We start from the raw sequence: 21,969 nt of genomic DNA on the forward strand, positions 1-21,969 counted from the left end.
ATCCAGGCGGGATCCTGACGAACGGCCCCTCCATCCAATGGGACATCAGATCGGCTTTTCCCTCGCCAATAGGAAGCGGAACCTCGGCGAGGGGGCGGGAGTTCTTGGTTGAGGGATCGGATCCCGCCCGGCGGCAGTCGAGGCGGGGTGCGGATTAGGGAGGAGGGAAGACCGGAAGCCACGGCCCCGGCCCCATCCTTACTTTCGCGTTCCCCCCGGGGGCTGGGAGCTGCGAAGCTGGCGGAGGGAGAAGCCGGGGGCCGGCTGGGAGAGAAAGGGAAGCGTCCCCTCAGCCCGCGCTCCCTCCTCAGCCACGGGCTCCTGGAGCGCGCCGCGGAGGACGCCGGGGCCGCTCCGAGCCGCGCTGAGGAGGCGCAGCCCGCGGCGGGGACCGATCGGCGACATCTGAGGCCGAGCGTCTCCCACGCCACCTCGACCGCCGCCATGTCCTCCACCTCCTCCTCCCCGAAGGAGGAGACGTACGAGGAGGACCGCGAGTTCGAGAGCCAGGCCAAGCGCCTCAAGACCGAGGAGGGAGAGATCGTCTACTCGGCGGAGGAGAGCGACAATCGCCAGGAAGCGACGACGCCTCAGGCGGGGAGCGAGAGCGGCGGCGAAGGCGACCGCGGCGAGGGAGGCAGCGGCGGCGGCGGCGGAGACGACGGCGAAGAAGGCGACGGTGAAGAAGGCGACGGGGGAGACGAAGGGGACGGCGACGACGGCGATGAAGGCGGCAGCGGCGGCGACGAAGGCGGCAGCGGCGGCGGCCCTCGGAGCATGCCCCAGTCCATGGTAACAAAGCGCGGCCGCGTCCCCTGTCTCCGGGCCCGGGCGGGCGGACGGCGGGCCCCGGCCTGCTTTCTTGCTGCGTGGATGCGGAGCGTGTCGCTGGGGATCCCCTCGGGCTTAGTATTTAGGGTTGCTTAGGTTTTCCGGATCGTGCCGGCGGCACGCCGGCTCGGGCTTCGGGTGTCGAGGCCTCGCCGAGTCGACAGCCGGGGCTCTGAACTCGGGGAGGGTCGCGGGGTGGGGGCGGCGGGGGCGGCGGGGGCGGCGGGGGCGGGTGGCGCTTCCGCTCCGGGAGCCCGTGCCGCGCGTCCGCGGCGGGCTCAGCTCTTTGTTAGTTGAACAACTCTGGCTTGGCTGTGCTGGGACCCGGCTGGCCGCAGCATCCTCCCTTCGGGCACCATCCCAGGAAGGCTCTCCTGGCCTCGTCTCCAAAAAAGCCGAGGCAAAAGACAAATGACGCCCCCGTGCCCTAAATTCTAGTTTCCTTGCTAGTTTATTTTGTCGTGGGTTTTGTGTATGTGTGTGTGTGTGTGTGCGCGCGTGTTATTTTGCTTTTAAAAAGTGTTTGCGGGCATGGAGTCCGTGCTGGGCTATCCGCTTTTCGGGCGGTGACTCAAGACAGTTTTCACTTAAAAATGTTAACAACAAAAAAATGTGTGGGCAAGAGTGTGACCGACCGTGCTTTCAAGTAAAAGGTTTGCAAACGTTCCCGAATGACTTGAGTTCTTCGTTGGTAGTGCACTTCAAGTTTGTCCCCATGGAAGAAGGAAATGAATTCAGAGCTGTGTTATAGACATTCCTCGAAGCCTCTTTATCAGAAATGTTTGCTGGAGACCGAAGGAATGTGGACAGCTTAACCCACAGCTTCAGTTCCATGGAGAGTTTAAGGAAACAAAGCGTTCCAACGGTTTTGCCCCTCGTTGGAGCCCTTAAACTCCCTTGGTGACTTAAGATATTCTTTAAACATTCAATACGTTTGAGAGCAAGTCTTCTGAGCATTTTATGAAGTTATAGAAGTCTTCCACCAAAAACAACTTGTCTTTCAAAAGTTTGTTTGAATTTTATTTGTCTAGCTTAAATTTAAAAAAGTTACATGTGTGGATACTGAACAAACTCCCATCCATGGCAGCCTCATAAGTTGGATCGCCTGGAAAGAGATAAAAGTAGTTAAGTTGTGAGTCGCCTGACCTGGGTGCTGGGAATCAAACTGTGGTCCATTGCCCCCAAGAGGACTGTGTGCTTTTCGCATGAGCCCTTCTTTTCGCCCGTTTGAACTAAATTAAATTAAATTCATTTGTGTGTGCATTGAAGCCTGTGTGTGTGGAGGTCAGGGGACAGCTACTTCATGTGAGACCTGGGGATTGAATTTCGGTCACTGGCATCATCTTCTTCTGAGCCAGCTCACTAACCCAGCTTGAATTTTTATGTGAAAATTCTGGTAAGGGTGTTTTTAAATACTACAATGTGATGGGTAAATTTGACCTTTGTTTTTTTAAGGAATTGTTTTTTTTGTTGTTGTTGTTGTTTTTTTTTTTTCTGTAACTGTACTCACAACTGATTCTCAAAGGCCTTTTGGCCAAGATCAGACATAGTTTCCATGCATTTGTTATTTGGGGACTTTCTGTCAAGATTTTTGAAATACTCCAAATGTGACTTGGGGGTAGGAGATTATGGTTTTCTTAGAGACTCTTAAGATCACAGTCAACTGTTGTAAGAGTTGGAAATAGAGTTATAATAAGTGGTGTTTTGGTTCTTTTGCCAAAAGCCCTAGTTGTTTGTGAAGTACTTTTAAATGTCTTGGAAAGATACTTAAAACACTTGGCAGGAAAGATGGGTGGCTCAGTGGGCAAGAGTACTTGCGAATGCCTGAAAACCAGAGTTCAGTTGCCCGAGCCCACGTGGCAGATGTTGTCCTCTGCCTTGTATATGCATGCCCTGGTGTGCACACACACACGTTTTTGCGCCCCCACACACACAGCGATAAAATTTTTTTTAAAAAATCGGCTATTTTTGAATGCTAGGAAGAAATATGTAATTAACATAAGTCAAAAGAGTGCAAATGGCGTTGGGCAAGGGTTTGAGGTAGATTAGGAGTTTAGTTTTACAGTCTTTGTGACCTTGAGAAAGTCTACTTTTTAGTTTTCTTAGCCTGTAAGATGTGAAACTTGAACATCCTTACTTGATGCTGTAGTAAACTAGTTAATACAACTTTCAAATGACCAAGGCAGGAATGTATGTAGTTAAAATTCAAGTTGCTGTTCATCTTTTAGTGCCTAGGGCAAGATGCTTTCATTTAACTGCATAGCTGTAGCTGGGGCTGTAGCTTGATGGCCTTGGTGGTGCACTTGACTGGCGTGTGCAGCAGGTTTTGGCTCTACCAGCGCTCCTCTCCAATAAATTTATTTGTAAATTTAACAATGGAATCGATGGGCTAATGTTAAGTTTAATGAAGACTCAGTTTTTCATTTTCAAAATTTTTTCTTGTAATTTTCAGTACTATTTTGAAGTCATTGTAATTATGAAACGTGTACATAATAAAATTACTTTTATCAAGGTAGAGTCTAGTGCTCCATCATATTGAAATACTTTTTTCTTCTTTTTTTTAAATATTTATTATGTATAGAATATCTGTCTGTGTGTCTGCCTGCAGGCCAGAAGAGGGCATCAGACCTCATTTTAGATGTGGTTGCTGGGAATTGAACTCAGGACCTTTGGAAGAGCAGGCAATGCTCTTAACCGCTGAGCCATCTCACCAGCCCTGAAATACTTTTTTCATTTAACTGAAGAGTTTAGCCCAATTTCTGTAATCCTTAGCCTGTAGAAGAAATACATCTGTGGTCAAACTATTAGAGTAAATGCAGTTTCGTTACAGTGATGAGCTATCTTCTTAACTCTCTAATTGGAAATTTGTGAAGGAAGGGAAAGTAAGATTTAAAGGATGCCTTCTGTTTGACGTTTCGTGATTTAATAACTAAGTTTAAAGAAGAATGTGAATAAGAACAGTTAAAATGTGAATGGATCCTTAGCAATTGTCTCAGTGTTTGAAGGTAGAGTACCCAAGAGGTAGATGCGGGGAGCACTGCTGTGCCACTTGACCTCTAGTGAGTTCCAAAGCCAGACTCTGGAAGGAGGGAGGGAGAGGGAGAATGAGAGGGGGTGGGATTGAGATGGATTGCTTTGAATAGTTTGGATTGGATAAATAAGATACCCCGTGGTTGGTGTCACAGAGCAAAAATTCCCAAAGCTTTTGATTCACTGGATTTCATTCTTGAACAAAGCTTAATTATGGGAGGTTCATGATATGTATGTGTTATAGTTATTTTATTCTTTTGGAGTAAATAGCTTATGATTTTTAAAATTTATTTTTGAGGCAGAGTCTCACTGTATACCCTTGACTGGCCTGGAACTCAATAGAGATCCACTTTCCTTCTGCCTCCTGTGTGCTGAGATTAAAGTTGTGTGTTTCACGATGTCTAACCAGTTTATTTTTTATTGTGTGTCTGCATGTCACTGTGTGTGCCTGGTGCCCATGGAGGTCAAAAGAGGCCTCTCAGATCCTCTGGAACTGGAGTGAAAGATGGTTGTGTGGTACTGGAAACTGAACCTGGGTCTTCTTCAAAAAGCAACAAGTGCTAAGCCATTTCTCCATAAGTAGCATTCTTAAATTTAACAGGCGTAATCTTCAAGTTTATTAGTTTTTATATCTTTCTAATTTTAAGAAAGAAACTAGTCCTTCGCATACTGGGGCTTCACTTACCGAAACCAATTTATTTACAGAGATGGAGTTCCAATTTATCTTGAAGATGAAGTTTTTCAAGTGTTGTATTCCATTAATGAGTAGACAGGCAAATCAAGGATTGAATGATAATCAACTTGTAGTCCCAGCTACTCAGGAGATTTTTAAAAAGTGTGGAGGACTACTGGAGCCTAGGCCATCAAGTTCAGGGTGGGCAGTAGGGTGTCTTAAAAACAAATCCAGGTACAGTGGTACATGTCTGTAATCTAGTCCTAAGTGGACAGAAGCAGAAAGATGATGAGTTGGAGGTTAGCCTGGGCTTCAGACTCTTATTTCAGTCAAGAAAGGTCAGGAATGGGGAAAGAGGCAGTATCAGTAAAAACTAGCCTTAGCTACATAGTGAGTTTGAGGTTAGCTTGGGTTCCAAGATAGTGTCAAAATAACAGTAACAACAAAATTTCCCTAACAGAAAGCTCCAAAAGGAAAGGGGAAAAAATGCCCAGATAACCAAAAATCATTTAAGTTAGGTAATTTGTTTGCAAATAAAGTAACTACTAAGGGTTTTCAGATTTTAATAAAGTAGACTTGTAAGGTAGTAAGACAGATGAAATTGTTGCCCCTAAGATTTCCAAGTGAAAGATTATAGCCAAATAGAAAAAAAAAGTTTGATTGGCTTGTGAGAATTTGTCCTTGAGACTACCTTTGAGTGGCTGTTCAGCATAGTTATGACCAGACAAACCTCAAGCCTGTTGGTGGGGACCCACTGAGCCTCCATTATAGTTTGACACAATTTACCTAATGAAAAGAACTGAAAAATTGTAAAAACGGATATGTATTTTGAAAGAATGGTTGGGTTTGCTTGGGTACATATACTTAGAATATTACTTTGGAGCTGGGAAATGATAGATATAGCAGAACAGGAGAGAGCCTAGCTATCGAAGAATTTGAAATGGAAAGATTGCTGTAGATGAAAAGATTTGAAAATGATTTCTTAAGCCAGAGAAGATATGCTGTGATTATTAGTAGGTATATAGTCTGGCCTTGACTATGAATGAGGGTTATGTGAGCGAGAGGATTGTGGGCCTTTGCTGTCACATCTACTTTAGTTTGTATGTAGGTAGGGATTATCAATACAGATTTACCCACTAGTTTAGAAATCAGGTAATAGGGTAATGTTGTAAGACTCAGTGGTAGAATATTTGCCTAGCATGAGAGAAGTGTATTTCTTGATACCACAGCTACATATGTGATATATACCTGATTTTAGGGTAGGTAAAGGGCTCTGTGCTGCAGAGGATTTCAGATTTCTTGTCACAGGTAAATCTCAAGTTGAAAAAATAGTGATTTAAGAAGAGTGTTAATGATTGGGATATAGCTAATATGTGCTTGTCTGTGTGCATGAAATCGTGGGTTTGATTTCCTGTGATTAAAAAAACAGTGTATTCTAGTACATATCTATAATCTTAGCAGGATGATCAGGAGTTCAAGGTTGTTTTCTGCTACATATAGCAAGCTTGAAGCTGGTCTTGAATGTATGAGAACTTGTTTTTTTTGTTTGTTTGTTTTGTTTTTTGTTTTTTAAGTTAATAGTGGTTCCAGCACTCGGGAAGCAAAGGCAGGTGTATCTCTGTGAGTTCGAGGCCAGGGTAGTTTAAAGAGTGAGTTCCAGGAAAAGCTCCAAAACTACAGAGAAACCCTGTCTCCAAGAAAAAAAAAAAATTAAGGTAGAAGGGAGGATAGAAAACTCTACCTTGAGGAAGGGAGTGGTAGACATGTAGTTTAAAAAGAAAATTCTTTCAATTGGGAATGACTAGAATTTTAGTTTTTCAAAAATGAGCGATAGAAAAGTTTTTGTATTAAAGGGATGGAAATCGGGTTCTGGGTTAGCCAGGGCTACATAGTGAGACCCTATCTCAAACAGAAGTATGTATGGGAATATAATTAAAATTAGAGAATTGCCAAGATAGATGATTTAAGAATGGTAAATGTTTGGGGATAAGGAACGGTACAAGGATTATGAAGTGGTTTCTTTGCCTTGAGACTGAGAACAATCTCCTTTCCTCCAAGTACTATATTATTGCTATCATCTTTCAGCTTTTCTCTGTAAGTTCTTTTTAAAAATTTTTCTTGACAACAAATAGTAATATTTATGGAGTACAGACTCATAATTTGTATGTAATACATGGATCAAATCGGAGCAGTAATATTTTCATGTCCTGCAGCTTTTGGAAATGATGTCAGTGTAGATTGTGAATTCTTTTGAGGGATTTTAAAAAATTGGTCTGTAATCCATTTTTATGGGAAAGACCAATTTGAAAACTAGCCATTTTTTGCACTGTATTCATCATAGTCATTATTCATGATGGGCAATTCTTAGAGAAAAATTGGCAAAGGTAAAAGGCCTATTCAAAAGTTACTGCCAAAATACAGGAAGAAGAGAGAGCCTCTAGAAAAACAAAACTGAATTCAGAAGGTAAATTTTGTTATATGAAAGATTTAATTGGATTAGCATAAATATAATCTTTGAGTGTAAAAGGTGAATTTTATAATAGACTAAAAAGTGTAGTTAGAAGCCAGATGATGGACAGTTGGAGAAATATGAAAACAAGACTGTTAGATTTGCCTAATCGAATTATTTTTGTCTTAGGAAAACGTAAAGGTTATGTAAAAGAACATCATCGTTGTTAGGATGTTGAGCTATTTAGTGATGAAGTATCATGAGGCCTACAACCCTGTTCTTGAAGTTTAAAGAGAAAAGTGTCTAACTCTCTGGATGTAAAATGCAAGGATAAAAGCCCCCCCAAAGGGTGGGGGACACAAACAATACTGAGTGTTTTATGAAATAAAAAGCTGTAAAATAATTATTATATAATATGTAAGACAAGCAGAAAGGTATTAATTGAAAAAAAAACACTCATGAGCCCACCGCCTACTTCAATACATCAGACATTGCCTATCACATTTCCCTTTCTGGCTGGAACACTTTTTAAAGGAATTTATTTTGGCCAGGCGGTGGTGGCCACACACATTTAATCCCAGCACTCTACAAGAGCTAGTTCCAGGACAGGCTCCAAAGCCACAGAGAAACCCTGTCTCAGGGGGGAATAAAGGAAAGAAAGAAAGAAAGGAATTTTGTGCACTCAACAGTTCCCTATGTTCACTGTGTGGGTTCTGGGGATTGGACTTGGTATCAGGTTTGGTGGCAAGTGCCTGTGCCTTTACCCACTGAGCTGACTTCTGTTCTCAAGATCACTCTTCTTTAGAAATAAAAATTTTAAGCGACAGGCCTGAGTTTGTGGCCAGCCTGGTCTACATAAAGAAATCCTGTTTTAAAAGCCCAAAGCCAGAGAGAGGGGTTTGGGAACTTACTAGAAATAAAAATTTCAAAGCAAACATTCAATTTATCTTATTTCTCAGGCCTTTTGCTAACTTTTGAATTGTAATTTAGTTCGTCGTGTATGTTTGTATGTGTGTGTGTATGTACCCTTTATTATGTACAGTTGAGTTTACTGAAAGATGCAGTTTAGACTTTGAAGTTAACTTGACATTCTTTTCTCTTTAGGAGGGAGGTGGAAGTCATCATAAAGTTTCTGTTTCCCCTGTTGTTCATGTTCGAGGACTCTGTGAATCTGTGGTGGAAGCAGACCTTGTGGAGGCGCTGGAGAAATTTGGGACAATATGGTAAGGACAGCAGGGACTTAAATAGATATTGAAAATAACATGGTAAGACAGACAATCACCTTGCTTGATTGCTCGAGTTGTAGCATTGCTGTATGTATGTATGTATGTATGTATGTATGTATGTATATGTGTATGCTTCTCTATGGGAAAAAACTTCTCCCCCATATTTTGAGTTGGGGCAGGCTGGCCTGGAACTTGTGTTTTTCCTGTTTCAGCCTGTTGAGTTGCTAGGATTATAGGTGTCTGCCATCTTTGGAACTTTTATTTATTTATTTATTTATTTTTCCCGAGACAGGGTTTCTCTCTGTAGCTTTAGAGCCTGTCCTGGAACTAACTCTGTAGACCAGACAGGCCTCAAACTCAGAAATCCGTCTGTCTCTGCCTCCTAAGAGCTGAAGTCAAAGGTGTGCTTTGATAACTTCACCCAGCTAGAAAGCAATTTTCTTATGACCAAATCTATAATAGGCCAGTTAACTTTGTTTTTAATTTTTCTGTTTCCAGGGGCCATTTTTAACCTGGCAACAAAAATTTTTATTTTTTGCGAAAAACATTCTTAAATTATTTACTTTTAAAGATTTGTTTACATGTTTGAGTGTTTTGTCTTCATATATGTATGATTCCTACAGAGATCTTAAAAGAGGATGTTGGATCCCTAGGAACAAGTTAGAGTTGTGAATCACCTTGTGGGTGCTGGGAACTGAACCCTGGTCATCTGTAAGAGTAATAAGTACCCTGATTCCAGGGTTTACTATTTTACATATAAGAGAATTCATCTAGAAGAAATAGTTTCTTTCCTGGGGTTTGTATTTTGTACTTATAGTTGATATGGCTGCCTTACTGTGTCTCTGTTGACCTTTTAGTGATGTAGGTGGGGATAGCTAACCAGCCTCCTAGGTCGACTTATTACCTGCTGTGTGCCAGGCTCTGTTTCTGTCTTCTGAGGTTATAAAGGTGTGTGAGGAAAACAGAGTAGTAGTTACCCATGAAGATCCTAGAATATGCCAGACTGTTTGCTAGGCAGTTTGTGTGCAGTAACTCTAATCTTGACTATCAGTCTCCAGTTTTATAAATGAGGAAAGTGGTAAATTACTGAATATAAAATGATGTGAGGGGCCGGGTATTGGTGGTGCATGCCTTTAAACCTAGGACTCGGGAGGCAGAGGCAGGCAGATCTCTGAGTTCGAGGCCAGTCTGGTCAACAAGATGAGATCCAGGACCACCAAGGACTGTTACACAGAGAAACCCTGCCTCTTTTAAAAAAAAAAAAATGTGGGTTTTTCATTTAATTTGTTTTTACTAATACTGCACTGTTGTCAGTTTCTGTTTTGAAGCTGTGGACTCTGGGTGCTTGTTTCGCAGAGTGGTTTGAGTACCTGACTTGATGGTTTTTTTGTTTTGTTTTGTTTTGTTTCATTTTTTAAGACAGGGTTTCTCCATAACAGCCTTAGCTGTCATGGAATTTACTCTGTAGAGCAGGCTGACTTTGAACTAGAGAGCCATAGGGATTAAAGGCAAGCGCCACCATGCCCTGATGATTTTTGTGGGTTTTTTGTTTTGTTTTGTTTGTTTTTTGATATGCTTCGACCATGTTGCTTGTATCTCCAGACAGTTGAAAGTTCTTATTCATGTCAGATGTGAATATGCTGTTTCTCCTTTTGTAAAATGTGCACTGTGATTTTTTTCTATTTTAAAAAATTTAGACAGGGTCTCACAATATAGCAGCCCGGGTTGACCAGACTGGCTTCAAATCCTCAGAGATCTTTCTGGCTCTGCCTTTTGAGTGCTGGGATCACCTCATTTATTATTCATTTTGTGTATTAAAATATATTTCCTCGATAGGAATATATTTTAAAAAATAAATACCTCATCCTCTTGCTCATAATTAGCCAAGATTATTCTTCTATTGTTTGTCTTTTTGTGGACTCTTTAAAGTATTTTAGGGTAAATTACTCGGATGAATTTTGGTCAATCTATGGTCACCTCTATTTGTCTGTTTCTAACAAGATAAAATAGAAGTAGTTAATTCTTAGTTATTGTTATGTGGGTATTTTCTTTTTTGAGATGGGCTGGCTTTGAACTTGGAGCCCCCTTCTGCCTTCACATCCCAAGTGCTGAGATTACAACTTTTGCCACCATGTCCAGATAGTTTCTACTGTTTATCTTCAGGTTTTGCTTGCTGATCTTCTGTGGGTTTTTTAGTTTCTGTATCTTGATGTTTTCTAATTATTGCATCGGAGAGAGGTGTAAGTGATTGATGGAATTGGGCTTGAGTAGGGCATGAGATGAATAAGCTTTCAGTCATGGGGAGATTAAAGTCTGCTTTTATTTGACTGAGAGTAAGTAATGTTGTATTTTGATATTTCTTCCTTTTTAGCTATGTGATGATGATGCCATTTAAACGACAGGCTCTAGTGGAGTTTGAAAATATAGATAGTGCCAAAGAGTGTGTGACATTTGCTGCAGATGAGCCTGTGTACATTGCTGGCCAACAGGCTTTCTTCAACTATTCTACAAGTAAAAGAATCACTCGGCCTGGAAATACTGATGATCCATCAGGTGGCAACAAAGTTCTCCTGCTCTCTATTCAGAATCCTCTTTATCCAATTACAGTGGTATGTATTTTAGTAGAACAAACTACCTCTATAACAACTAACCTCTGTAGCTTTTTTATCTGCCAACCACTTGTTTTTGTTTGTTTTGAAACATGGTTTTCACTATGTAGCCCTTGCTGGCCTGGATCTTTCTATACCAGGCCTAGACCAGCTTGGCCTGGAGCTCGAGAGATCGCCTGCCTCTACCTCCCAAGTGCTGGGATTTAAGATGTGCAACAACATTCTTAGCTTTCTTAATTTTATTTGTTTATTTTTAAGTTTTATTTTTATTATATGTATATTGGCGTTTTGCCTGCATGTCTGTTTACATGTGTGCAGTGCCCTTGGAGGCCAGAAGAGAGCATCCCTTGGAACTGGAGTTACAGATAGTTGTTAGCTGCTGTGTTGCTGGAAACCTAGCCTAGGGTCTGAGCCATTTCTAACCCAGTGATTCTCAACTGGCAGGTCATGATCCTTGTTTTTGGTTTTTCAAGAAAGGGTTTTTTCTGTGTAGTTTTGGAGCCTGTTCTGGAACTTGCTCTGTAGACCAGACTGGCCTTGAACTGACAGAGATCTCCTGCCTCTGCCTTTTCAGTACTGAGATTAAAGGCGTGCACCATCACTGCCTGGGTGTCCTGATTCCTTTTACCAGGGTCACATACCAGAGTGTTTGCATATCAGATATTTACGTTCTGATGCATAACAGTAGCAAAATTACAGATATGAAGTGGCAACGAAAATAATTTTATTGTTGGGGTCACCACAGCATGAGGAACTGTGTTAAAGGATTGTAGCCTTAGAAAGGCTGAGCACCACTGGGATAGCCCCACTCCTTACCCTTTCAAATAGTGTGGTTAATAGCTGGATATTGTGGGCTAGCCTCTGATTCCAGCACCCAGGAAGCAAAAGTGGGTAGATTTCTTATTTTGAGGCTCTTCTGGTCTAGGTGACCAGTTAGGACTACATAGTTAGATCCTCTAAAAGAAAGTTTAGTAATTAAGAGGAATGATATCTGTAAATTTTTGGTTTTTAGATAAACAAAATAGAATATAGTTTTAATGTATTTCTAAATGTAAAAAAAGAAGAAATATTCTTTTTTTTTTCTTTTCATAGGATGTTCTATATACAGTATGCAACCCTGTTGGAAAAGTACAACGGATTGTTATATTCAAGAGAAATGGGATACAAGCAATGGTTGAATATCCTTTATTTGTAAACGTGTTACTGATATATAGAAGTGTTTGTAATTCTTTTTTTTTTATTTTCCTGCTTGGCATTTCTAGGCAGGTGGTGCTTTTTCCTCTTAGAGCAATTTTCTTGACTTAAATTTGGTTGGTTGGTTGGTTTTTTATTTTGAGATAGGCTGTTGTATAACCCTGGCTTGTGATCTGCCTACTTTCTGACTGTTGAGATTAAAGGTGTGTACTACCATACCCACTTACTTACATTTAAAACATGAAAGAAACTGCAGAACTCTAGGGAATTTTACTCTTGGTAAAAATAACTTTGTACCATAGAATAGTCCATTAAGGCCTGGGGATTGAACCTAGAGGCTCTGTATTTGAGGCCAAGTATTCTAACACTGTTACTTCCTTGGATCTATTCTGAGAACAAAGCAATTTTGTTTCCAGGTTGTAGATTGCCCTTCACTAAGAGGATAAAACCTACTCCATGCTCTACTTTATAGTACTTCTAATAATTTGGAAGGATTACTGTAGATAATGTTGATGGTGTTCTATTTTCTTTGTTATTTTCAGTCTTTAAAATAAATTTTTCTCAGTAAAGATTTATTTGTAAGTTTTAGTTGAGAAAATGTTTCCAGAAATGTTGTCTTTTTAGTTCCCTGGGAATAAAGAACAACTAAATTTAGGAAGCCACGTTTCCTTAATAGAGCTTTATGTTTGAGTCAGTCCTTTGTGCCCAGAAAGCTAAAGCAGCACTCAATGGAGCTGATATATATGCCGGATGTTGCACACTAAAAATTGAATATGCAAGGGTAAGTATTTCAACACCCACCAAAGAAATATTTATGCTTTTGGTATTCAATTTAAACTAACTTACCTTCTTCACTTTCAACAGCCAACTCGTCTAAATGTTATTAGGAATGACAATGACAGTTGGGACTACACTAAACCTTATTTGGGAAGACGAGGTAGGTATTTTACAAATTTTAGAATGTACTTGGATCTGCTGAGAAATTTTTGCAAGCAGTTACTTTCTTTTTCCTGAGATGAGCTAGTTAATTATAATGAAAATCTTGTTTCTGAATGCTTTTGTTGCAAAAGTTGTGTAATGCTGGAAATTAACCTTGGACATTAGTGCCCCCTACTGGTATGTGCTGAGCTTATTTATATTTAGTTCAACAAGGAGCCCTCACATACAGGCACGCCCGCAGTTCAAGGACTTGCATTTCTCCAAGCAGCTCTCTCTCTTTGGAGGAGAGGAAACTGATTCAGAATATTCCTTACAAACTGCAAACTTGCACACTGCTTCTCTATGGAAAGGACTTTTCCCCCAAGCTGGACGAGGCATTAAGAAGGATAGAGGACTCCGGCAGGCTGACTCTACACCTCATCATGCACAACATCGGCATCAGCAAAAAGCCCTCTGAAAAACTCAGACTTGCAATTCACCTTGACTGCATACTACATGCACCATCACCCCAAGTTTTTAAAGGACGACATTTAACAGTACTTCAGACTTGCATGGGATGAACACCATGATAGACTGTGCCCATTTATTCAAGTTGTATGTATACTGATCTGATTTCCCTTAAGGTTTCAGTTGTAGAATTTAAGATTTATGAAAACTAGACATTTTGCAATGTTGTAAAGTTAATTGACCATTGATGTAACTGTTTTCAGCTTAAATTTAAATTGTTAATTGGCTTTTAACAAGGGGTCAGTTTATCTACAGGTCTTGGGAATTGATATGCTCAACCAATCCTCACAAACGTTAAAGATTTAATGTGAATTAGAAAGGTGTGCATTTGACTGGGGATAAACAGGTCAGTGGAAGAGCATGTGTTTAGCATGTGTAAGCCCATGTGTTTGATCCTCAGCATAAAAAAATGCACATTTGTTGCATTTAAGTTTACTTTCGCTTTTTGTTTTTTCCTAATTATGAACATTGAACAGATATTCTAACAAATGAAAAGGTGCATTATATGTAAAAGATGTTTTTCTGTGTGGTTTGATTTTTGTAAAGTGACTTGTTTTGTAACAATTTAAGGTTTTTCACTTATGTTAATTTGTGTAACCAGAAAATTTTAACATTTCAAACATAGTTGAAAGTAGCATGTCATTTTCAAGGTAGGATATATTTAATCTTGATAAATCTGAAAATCAATAGCATTTCATTTGAAATGCATTTTCACCAATAGCCTATACATGCTAAATTTCATGAGCATAGATTTCACTTATAAATTGTTCAACTAACTGTGGTAATTCTGGAATATACAAATTAAAATGTCGATGTTGTAAAAACAAGGGGGCTTCAGTATTGGCTACATCTCAACTACAATATTAATGCTTGAATCACATGTTAGGAAAGCTCAAGATGAATGTGTCTGTACAAGTCAGCTTGAAAAACTTTGTCAACCAAAATATCTTGAGCACTGAGTACTCATAGTGCATGTACTTCAAAGGAAAGAAAGAGTAAAACACAATGTGATCATTTGCATGTTCAGATACTTCTCTATGATTGGCTTCTTTAGCTCTCAATTTCCAGGAATCGTTTCATCTTATGCATGAAGTTGTAAATAGGTTTGTTTTGTAAAATGTAGCTTTGTTAAAAATCTCCGGTTTTGATGCTTAAGGAAATTTGCTTGGCGTAAGATTGATGCAATTGAATCCAATACTGGAAAACAAATCCTTAAGAACAGCAGGATAAATGGTTGATGAGAAATCTCTCATTGCTGTCCACTGATACTATTGAACACTTGAGGTTTTATTTACTCATTTGAAGTAGTTTGGGTTGCATTTATGTTACCTTATATTGAAACATTTATAGATTTTTTTTATTATTATTATTATTTTGTTTTCAAGACAGGGTTTCTCAGTGTAGCCCTACCTGTCTCAGGACTAGCTCTGTAGACCAGGGTAGCCTTAAACTTTAGAGAACTGCCTTCCTACTGCTGGTATTAAAGGTGTGCGCCATCATGCCCAGTGAAACATTTATTCATTTTTAGCATTATTTATGTATATTCTTTTAAAAGATCTGAACTTTACACAAAGCCAGCTTAGTTTTTTCATGCAGTTCTAGTTAATCTATTTTAAAATGTGCAAGGTAGATATTTGATAAAATATAATTAAAGGAAGTAAAAATTTATATTTATGCTTTTAATGAAAAAATGCTCTTGTTTTTCAATTTATTGACAGGTAACTTTATGGCTAGACTTGCAGCTTATAAACACATAGTTTTTGTGGTGATCTAAACTTGACTCAAGTTGACAGATTATTAAAATTATGTTTCCTTTGCCCAAAGACCTTCATGGAGAGCCAGATATGGTGGTGTGTGCTTTTAGAATCCTAGCACTTAGGAAGTAGAGGCAAAGAGTCAGGAGTTTAAAGTCAACCTGACCTATATGAGACCCTGTCTCAACAAAACAATAAATAAAAAGAAGACAATAGGATCTTCATATATCTTTACTAAAGAAATTTTATTAAAGAAATCCTCATTAAAATGCAATTTTTTTAAAAAAAAATTCATTTTACAAAACCCGATTACAAGCTGGACAGTGGTGGCGTACACCTTTAAGCCCAGCACTTGGGAGGCAGAGGCAGGTGGATCTCTGAGTTCAAGGACAGCTTGGTCTACAGAGGGAGTTCCAGAACAGTCAAGGATACATAGAGAGACCCTGTCCCAGAAAAACAAAACAACAAAAAAACCCTGATTACATTTTATTACAGAGAATCCTTAGCCTAAACTTCAAGGAACCCTTCTGTAAACGTTACACAAAACTTATATATTGTATATGTGTGTACCTTTTTGAGAAGAAAGTATAAAGCATTTATCAAATTTTGCTTGAATATACAGAGTTTAACAAAACTCTGTAGACTGATAGGCACAATGTTTGACTTTACTGTTTTGTTTTATATAGTTTTATCTTTGGCAGTGACTGCTTCAAAATATAGTAGTGAAAAATATATAACTGAAAGATATCTTGGAAATGCTTTTTTTTTTTTGAGGGTTTCACTACCTGCCTCTGTATCCTGAATGCTAGAAATAAAGGCATTTGTCACTACACCCATCTTCTACTCTTTATGAAGATTGTGGGTTTCTATAACTATACTGCAAATAAGTGGTTAATTGGAGTCTTTCCTTGTACATATTGTTAACTATCAGTAAAACTTAAGCCATGAAAACATGGTTCTGAGAAAAGATAAGGAATTGAGTCTTTTGGTATCTATTTAAGGGGACAAGACCTGAGGGATCAGATCAGCAGACTAGATTAATTTAAGAGAATAGACACTAATACTGGGAAATGCTGGAAACTATGTAAGAAAAAGAAATTCTTTAGCCTTTAGAAGCAGTGGTTTAGGAGGTGAGGTCAGTGTGTAAGTACTAAGTTTAAGGTTTTAAATACATTAGAATTTGGGTGGAGGATCAGTTTCTGTTCCTCCTTTCAAGTAATCTTCTTGAAATTTGAAGTAGTTTTCTTGAAATCTAGGTTATCTATAAATGTAAAGAAAGATAGTGAACACCTTATTGCTGGTATTGGTTAAGCAGTAGCCAAAAGGGATGAGTAGGAGGTTTTTTTTCCCCTTTTTTATTGTTGTTTGATTGTTTTTAAATATTGAATAAAAGTTTAACTAGATGACTCTTTAATCCCTTTCAGTAGTGTGATAACATGGTTAGAATAGGTAATTAAAAATAGACTTCTAGGCTGAAGTGAAAGTATTTCTCATCTTCCATAAACCTTGTTTGTTTAGGTGACTAAGGATGTTTTGGGCTCTATGATTGGATCAGCAAACTTCTAAAAATATTAAGATTTTGAAATTTGTTAACCGGCAGTAGAAATCCTATTTTGGAACCCTGGAAGTAATTCTTTAAAAAAAAAATTATTTTTCAAGTAAGAATTGAGGAAATTGGCATGCCTTTTTTATAAAAAAAAACATATATATATATATATACATATATATAGCTAGAATAAAAATTTAGAGTATTGTAGTCTCATCCAATAATGTAGCCCCCTTGGTTAGGTTCATCTTGGCATATTTAACTCTGGAGGTTGCTCATACTTCTGCTTGATGTTATGGTCAATAGAAAATGACCTATCTTTGATACAACATAAGCCAGTGATGTGCAAATTTTCAGCTCTCAAGTCAGTAGGTGTTTGTAAATATGTGTATGTACATATAAAATACTCTGTGTTTACTGATTGTGAAACCATGTAATACAGGTTGTTGTTGGCTTATGCTGAAACTTCTTGAAAGAAGCCCACTTTGAAAATGTGTTGCTGTTGAAGCTAATAGTATGATTCAGGTACTGTCTTTCAAAAGTACTGCACTTAAAAGCTTGTTTTAAAGACATGTATTGGTAAAACCTGTGTACAGTGTCAAACTCTAGCATTGTGTACATTCATCTCCTGCAAAGCATCTAATCTTTTAAATTTGAAAGTGTGATTGTATTTGGCATTTATCAAAAACATACTTTCCAGTGGAATTTGTTAGATAGAATTGTTTTCTTAAACATTTGGTGTTTGTATTTAAACTGGATATGGATGGATGTTTAAAATTAACCAGGAGTAATATTTCTTTTATGAAGTATTTGGATGTTTTGAATGGGTGTTTCCCATATGAAAACTCTGTTAAATACTTGGATCAAATTGTTAAAATCCTGTTTCTACTTTTGTGTCAGATAGAGGAAAGGGTCGCCAGAGACAAGCCATTCTGGGAGATCATCCTTCTTCGTTTAGACATGATGGCTATGGTAAGTTTGTGAGGCAGGAGGAAGATCAACTAACTAAGAATATTTGCATATCTGATAAAGAGTGTCCTATTACTTGTCTGTATTTTTCCCAAACTCCTAGTCACCTGATGTAGTTTATGTGATTTCAGCCCATTACAGCAGTATTCAAGACCTCCCCCCATTAGGATGTTGATATATTAAAATAATCCTTGAAATAAATTGAGAGCTATTGATTGGTTGAAGAATTGAGCACTTTTTTTTCTCTGTTCCTACAGTTTGGTTCTCTGTTCCTGTAGTTTGACTCTGACGTATTTATAAGAGAACCAGAAAGGGATATTACTGCTTCGAAAGTTTATTTTCACTTAACAACTAGGAGCAAAGAGAAATTTTCAATATTAAAAGCAAAAGAATGAGTATTTGTCAAGAAAGAAACATGATTTTAATTATAGATGCTTAATTTTATGGTTGGTATTTTGGCTTTTGTTAAATTTGTATTCTACTTTTAAAGCCTCCTGCCTCTTAATCTTTGCTAGGTAGAAAATTTGATATTAGTAAACTCAGAATAATAATTTTTTTTGAAAAAGCTAGGCTTTAGATTATTGAAAATAGAAGTTGACAATTATTATTAGAATAGTGTGTTAACTGACTGACTACATAGTTTTAAATTTTATTTTAATTTTTAGAGGGTAGTTATTGACTTCTACCTAGTTTTTGCTTCAAAGTTGAACTTAATACGTTTTATGTAGTGTTTATTTATCATAAAGTCTATTCATGGAGTTACTGACTAGTATCTTTTTATCTTCATGGCTTACTGACTAGTATCTTTTTTTTAACTAAAAATTACTTAACTTTCTATGTGTTATGTGTGTTTAGCCTGCATGCATATCTATGCACAGTGTATGTGCTTGGAAACCAGAAAAATGCATTGGATCTTCTGAAGCTGGAGTTAGACTGTTGTGAGCCTTCCATGTGGTTGCTAGGAATTGAACTCAGGTCCTCTGGAAGAGCAATCAATGTTCTTAACCATCTTAGTCACCTCTCTGGTGTCTTATTTTATTTCTTATGTCTGTGATAAAATTTGTTTAAAGTTTTCTAGTAACCTATATTGCAGAGTTTTTTGTTAAAGAAGTAAATGTTGTACATGGGGGGGCTGTCTTTTTTTCCGGTTGTTTTTTTGTTTGTTTTGTTTTGTTGTTTGTTTGTTTGTTTTTTAGAGGCAGCGTTTCTCTGACTGTCCTGGAACTTGCTTTGTTGACTAGGCAGCTTTAAACTTGCAGAGATCCACCTGCTTCTACCTCCCGAAATAGGATTAAAGGCGTGTACCTTCATCATTCAGCTGTTTTTTTGTTTTGTTTTTACATTTTTTTTAAAATTACATGTGTGTGTGTGTGTGTGTGTGTGTGTGTGTGTGTGTGTGTGTGTGCCAGTGGAGGTCAGAGGACTTAGTTCTCGTCCATGTGGACCCAGGAGTTGAATTCATGTTATTAGGCTTGGAGGCAGGTACCTTTTACTTGAAGAACCATCTTGCTGACCTGGCATGGTTGTTTAATTAATTTGTATGATCCTTGATCATTTTTCTTTGTTTCTGTAACATAAGAGTATATGTGTAGTTTTGTTCCTGCAGTAAAGAAATGCTGAGTAGAAGCCTATTGTGCTATATATCACAGAAAGTTTGTGTTATTTGTGGAGTTAAATGTGTCAATGGCAGTCGGGCAGCATGGTGCACACCTTTAATCCCAGCACTTAGGAGGCAGAGGCAGACGAATCTCAGTGAGTTCGAGGTGAGCCTGGTCTATAGAGTGAGTTCCAGGACAGAGAAACCCTGTCTCGGAGAATTAAAAAGAGAGTGGGGAGTGCACTAAATAGGGATCATTGAGATGGTGGAGTCTTGTTTTCAGGGGATAGTTGTCTCAGGGCTGTGTGGGTACATCTATTCTCAGCTATGTCGTTAAGATATTGAACTTGTAGATTAATTTGTTCTGCTTCCTAAGAGAAGTTAAGCACTTGCTGCTGGTTGCTCTTCCAGAGGTCCTAAGTTCAATTCCCAGCAACTACATGGTGGCTTACAACCATTTATAATGAGATCTGGTGCCCTCTTCTGGCCTGCTGGAATAAGTACAGGCAGAAATGAACTAAGGGAGAGAGGTTAAGCAGATGGACTTAAAAGGACAGAGTGTAAATAAAAAAGAGAAGTGAAGTGAGATGAAGTGGGAAGAAGATAGGCGTGTGTCCTAGGGTGCTGAGATAGTTTACATATGTGCACATCACAACTGTGTAACTTCAGAGCAGCAGTTAACAGAACAGCTTTATTTGCATTTTGTGTTACGTCATAGGTGTTCCTACGTAATGATCGGAAATAAAGAAGAAATCAAGAAAAATGAGTCAGATGCATATTTTCAATTAGATTAAATTTATTCATTGTTATCATAGGATAAATTTTATACTAACTTTTACAGTTTTTTGTTTAAAAGACATGGTCTCACTGTGTATTCCCTGCTGATCGCTGGAACTTGAGGTGTCAATTAGGCTGGTTTTGAATTCATCATACTTATTAAACTGTGAGCTTTAGGCCATCACAAGTTGACTAGCATTTTTGGATCTCCTGGATCCAAGATTTTAAATTTTGAAAGACAGTACATGACTTCAAAATGTTAATGATGCCTTTTATTTAACATTTTCCCATATAAATGGATTTTTTTTAAAAAAGATTTTATTTATTATATATACAATAGTTTGCCTGCATGTATCCCTGCATGCCAGAAGAGGGCACCAGATTTCACTATAGATGGTTGTGAGCCACCATGTGGTTGCCGGGAAACTCAGGACAGGACCTCTGGAATAGCAGCCAGTGCTCGCATCCTCCGAGCCATTTCACCAGCTCAATGGATTTTTTTTTTTTTAATGTGAAGCATTAGTTTTCTAAAAAGCATAAAGACTTGAATCTGCTATTTAGGACTGATGGCTATACAGTAGAGTCTAAATCATGTAGATAATTTAATTCTGTTGACTTATGGTCGTAGTTTAAAATCATCACAGCTTTTTTATCCTCTTGTACTGGCTTTGGCTGTTACTTAATCTGTACCTCAACAGTAATGAAGTTTGTCCCACTTGAGCTCAGTGGAAGTTTGTATTACTTAACTGCTTCAGGTCTTTTCACTTCCCATGGGGAAAGGAATAGTGACTTTAGTGAAATATTGTTGCATAAGCAAATGGTAGTGGCAGGAAGGCAGTATAATATGAATAATGACTTTGCAATGTGATGGTCAAAGTCTTTGTCCTACAAAAAAGTTGGTGATGCTATGGTTTCTTCTTAAAATGGGGAAAAATAGCTTGAGATTTAGTGTTTATTGTACACACAGAGTAGATTATGCTTCCCCCCCCCCCCCCAGAGTTTTTCTGTAGCTTTGGAGCCTGTCCTGGAACTAGATCCTGTAGACCAGGCTGGCCTCGAACTCACAGAGATCTGCCTGCCCCTGCCTTCCAAGTGCTGTGATTAAAGGCGTGCGCCACCACTGCCCAACAGATTATGCTTCTGTAACAGGAGCCCCGTAGATGTTTAAGACTTAGATTTTTCTTTATTTATTCATTTATTACACTAGAGGAATTTTTTTAAAGATTTATTTATTATGTATAAAACATTCCTTCCATGTCTGCCTGCACGCCAGACGAGGGCACCAGATCTCATTATAGATGGTGAGCCACCATGTGGTTGCTGGGAATTGAACTTAGGACCTCTGGAAGAGCAGTCAGTGCTCTTAACCTCTGAGCCATCTCTCCAGCCCCACACTGGAGGAATTTTTGGTTTTGTTTGTTTGTTTGTTTGAGACAAGGATTCTCTGTTGCTTTGGAGCCAGTAGTGGAACTAGCTCCTGTAGACCAGGCTGACCTTAAACTCACAGAGATCCGCCTGCCTGTCTCCCGAGTGCTGGAATTTAAGGCATGCGCCACCACCGCCCAGTGGAATTTTTATTTATATATTTTAACATTTATGTTATGTTTAACAAGTGTACCAGTGGGAGAGATGGCTCAGGGGGTAGAGTGCCCGACCGCTCCGCCCAAGGACCCAATTTGATTCCCGACCCAGCTCAAGTAGTTCTGTGCCGTCTGTCAGCGCCCCCCTCCGGCCTGCAGAACGACCCACAGTCTTCCACATCTACCGTAGATCCGCGGGGCAAAACAAACAAAAACACCAAGTGTGCTTGCATGTGTTTATATACATCACTTGTGCAGATTCCTGAGGAGGCTAGAAATTAACATCCC

The 21,969-nt window shown here is 39.0% G+C and overlaps 1 protein-coding gene across 1 annotated transcript in view; it reads left to right on the plus strand.

Moving 5' to 3' along the window:
• Window positions 1-201: 201 nt before the first annotated feature.
• The window catches only part of Hnrnpll (heterogeneous nuclear ribonucleoprotein L like), a 31,739-nt gene continuing 9,971 nt past the window's right edge, over window positions 202-21,969 (plus strand). Inside the window, exons 1-7 of the mRNA XM_085691009.2 lie at window positions 202-792; window positions 8,088-8,206; window positions 10,581-10,818; window positions 11,911-11,996; window positions 12,697-12,793; window positions 12,877-12,949; window positions 17,659-17,730. Coding sequence (XP_085547135.1) covers window positions 445-792; window positions 8,088-8,206; window positions 10,581-10,818; window positions 11,911-11,996; window positions 12,697-12,793; window positions 12,877-12,949; window positions 17,659-17,730 — 1,033 coding nt within the window. The 5' untranslated portion in view covers window positions 202-444. The remainder of the gene's footprint in view (window positions 793-8,087; window positions 8,207-10,580; window positions 10,819-11,910; window positions 11,997-12,696; window positions 12,794-12,876; window positions 12,950-17,658; window positions 17,731-21,969) is intronic.

This window comes from Myodes glareolus, chromosome 6, assembly GCF_982192425.1.
Source record: "Myodes glareolus chromosome 6, mMyoGla1.1, whole genome shotgun sequence".
In the NCBI taxonomy this organism is placed as follows: domain Eukaryota; kingdom Metazoa; phylum Chordata; class Mammalia; order Rodentia; family Cricetidae; genus Myodes; species Myodes glareolus.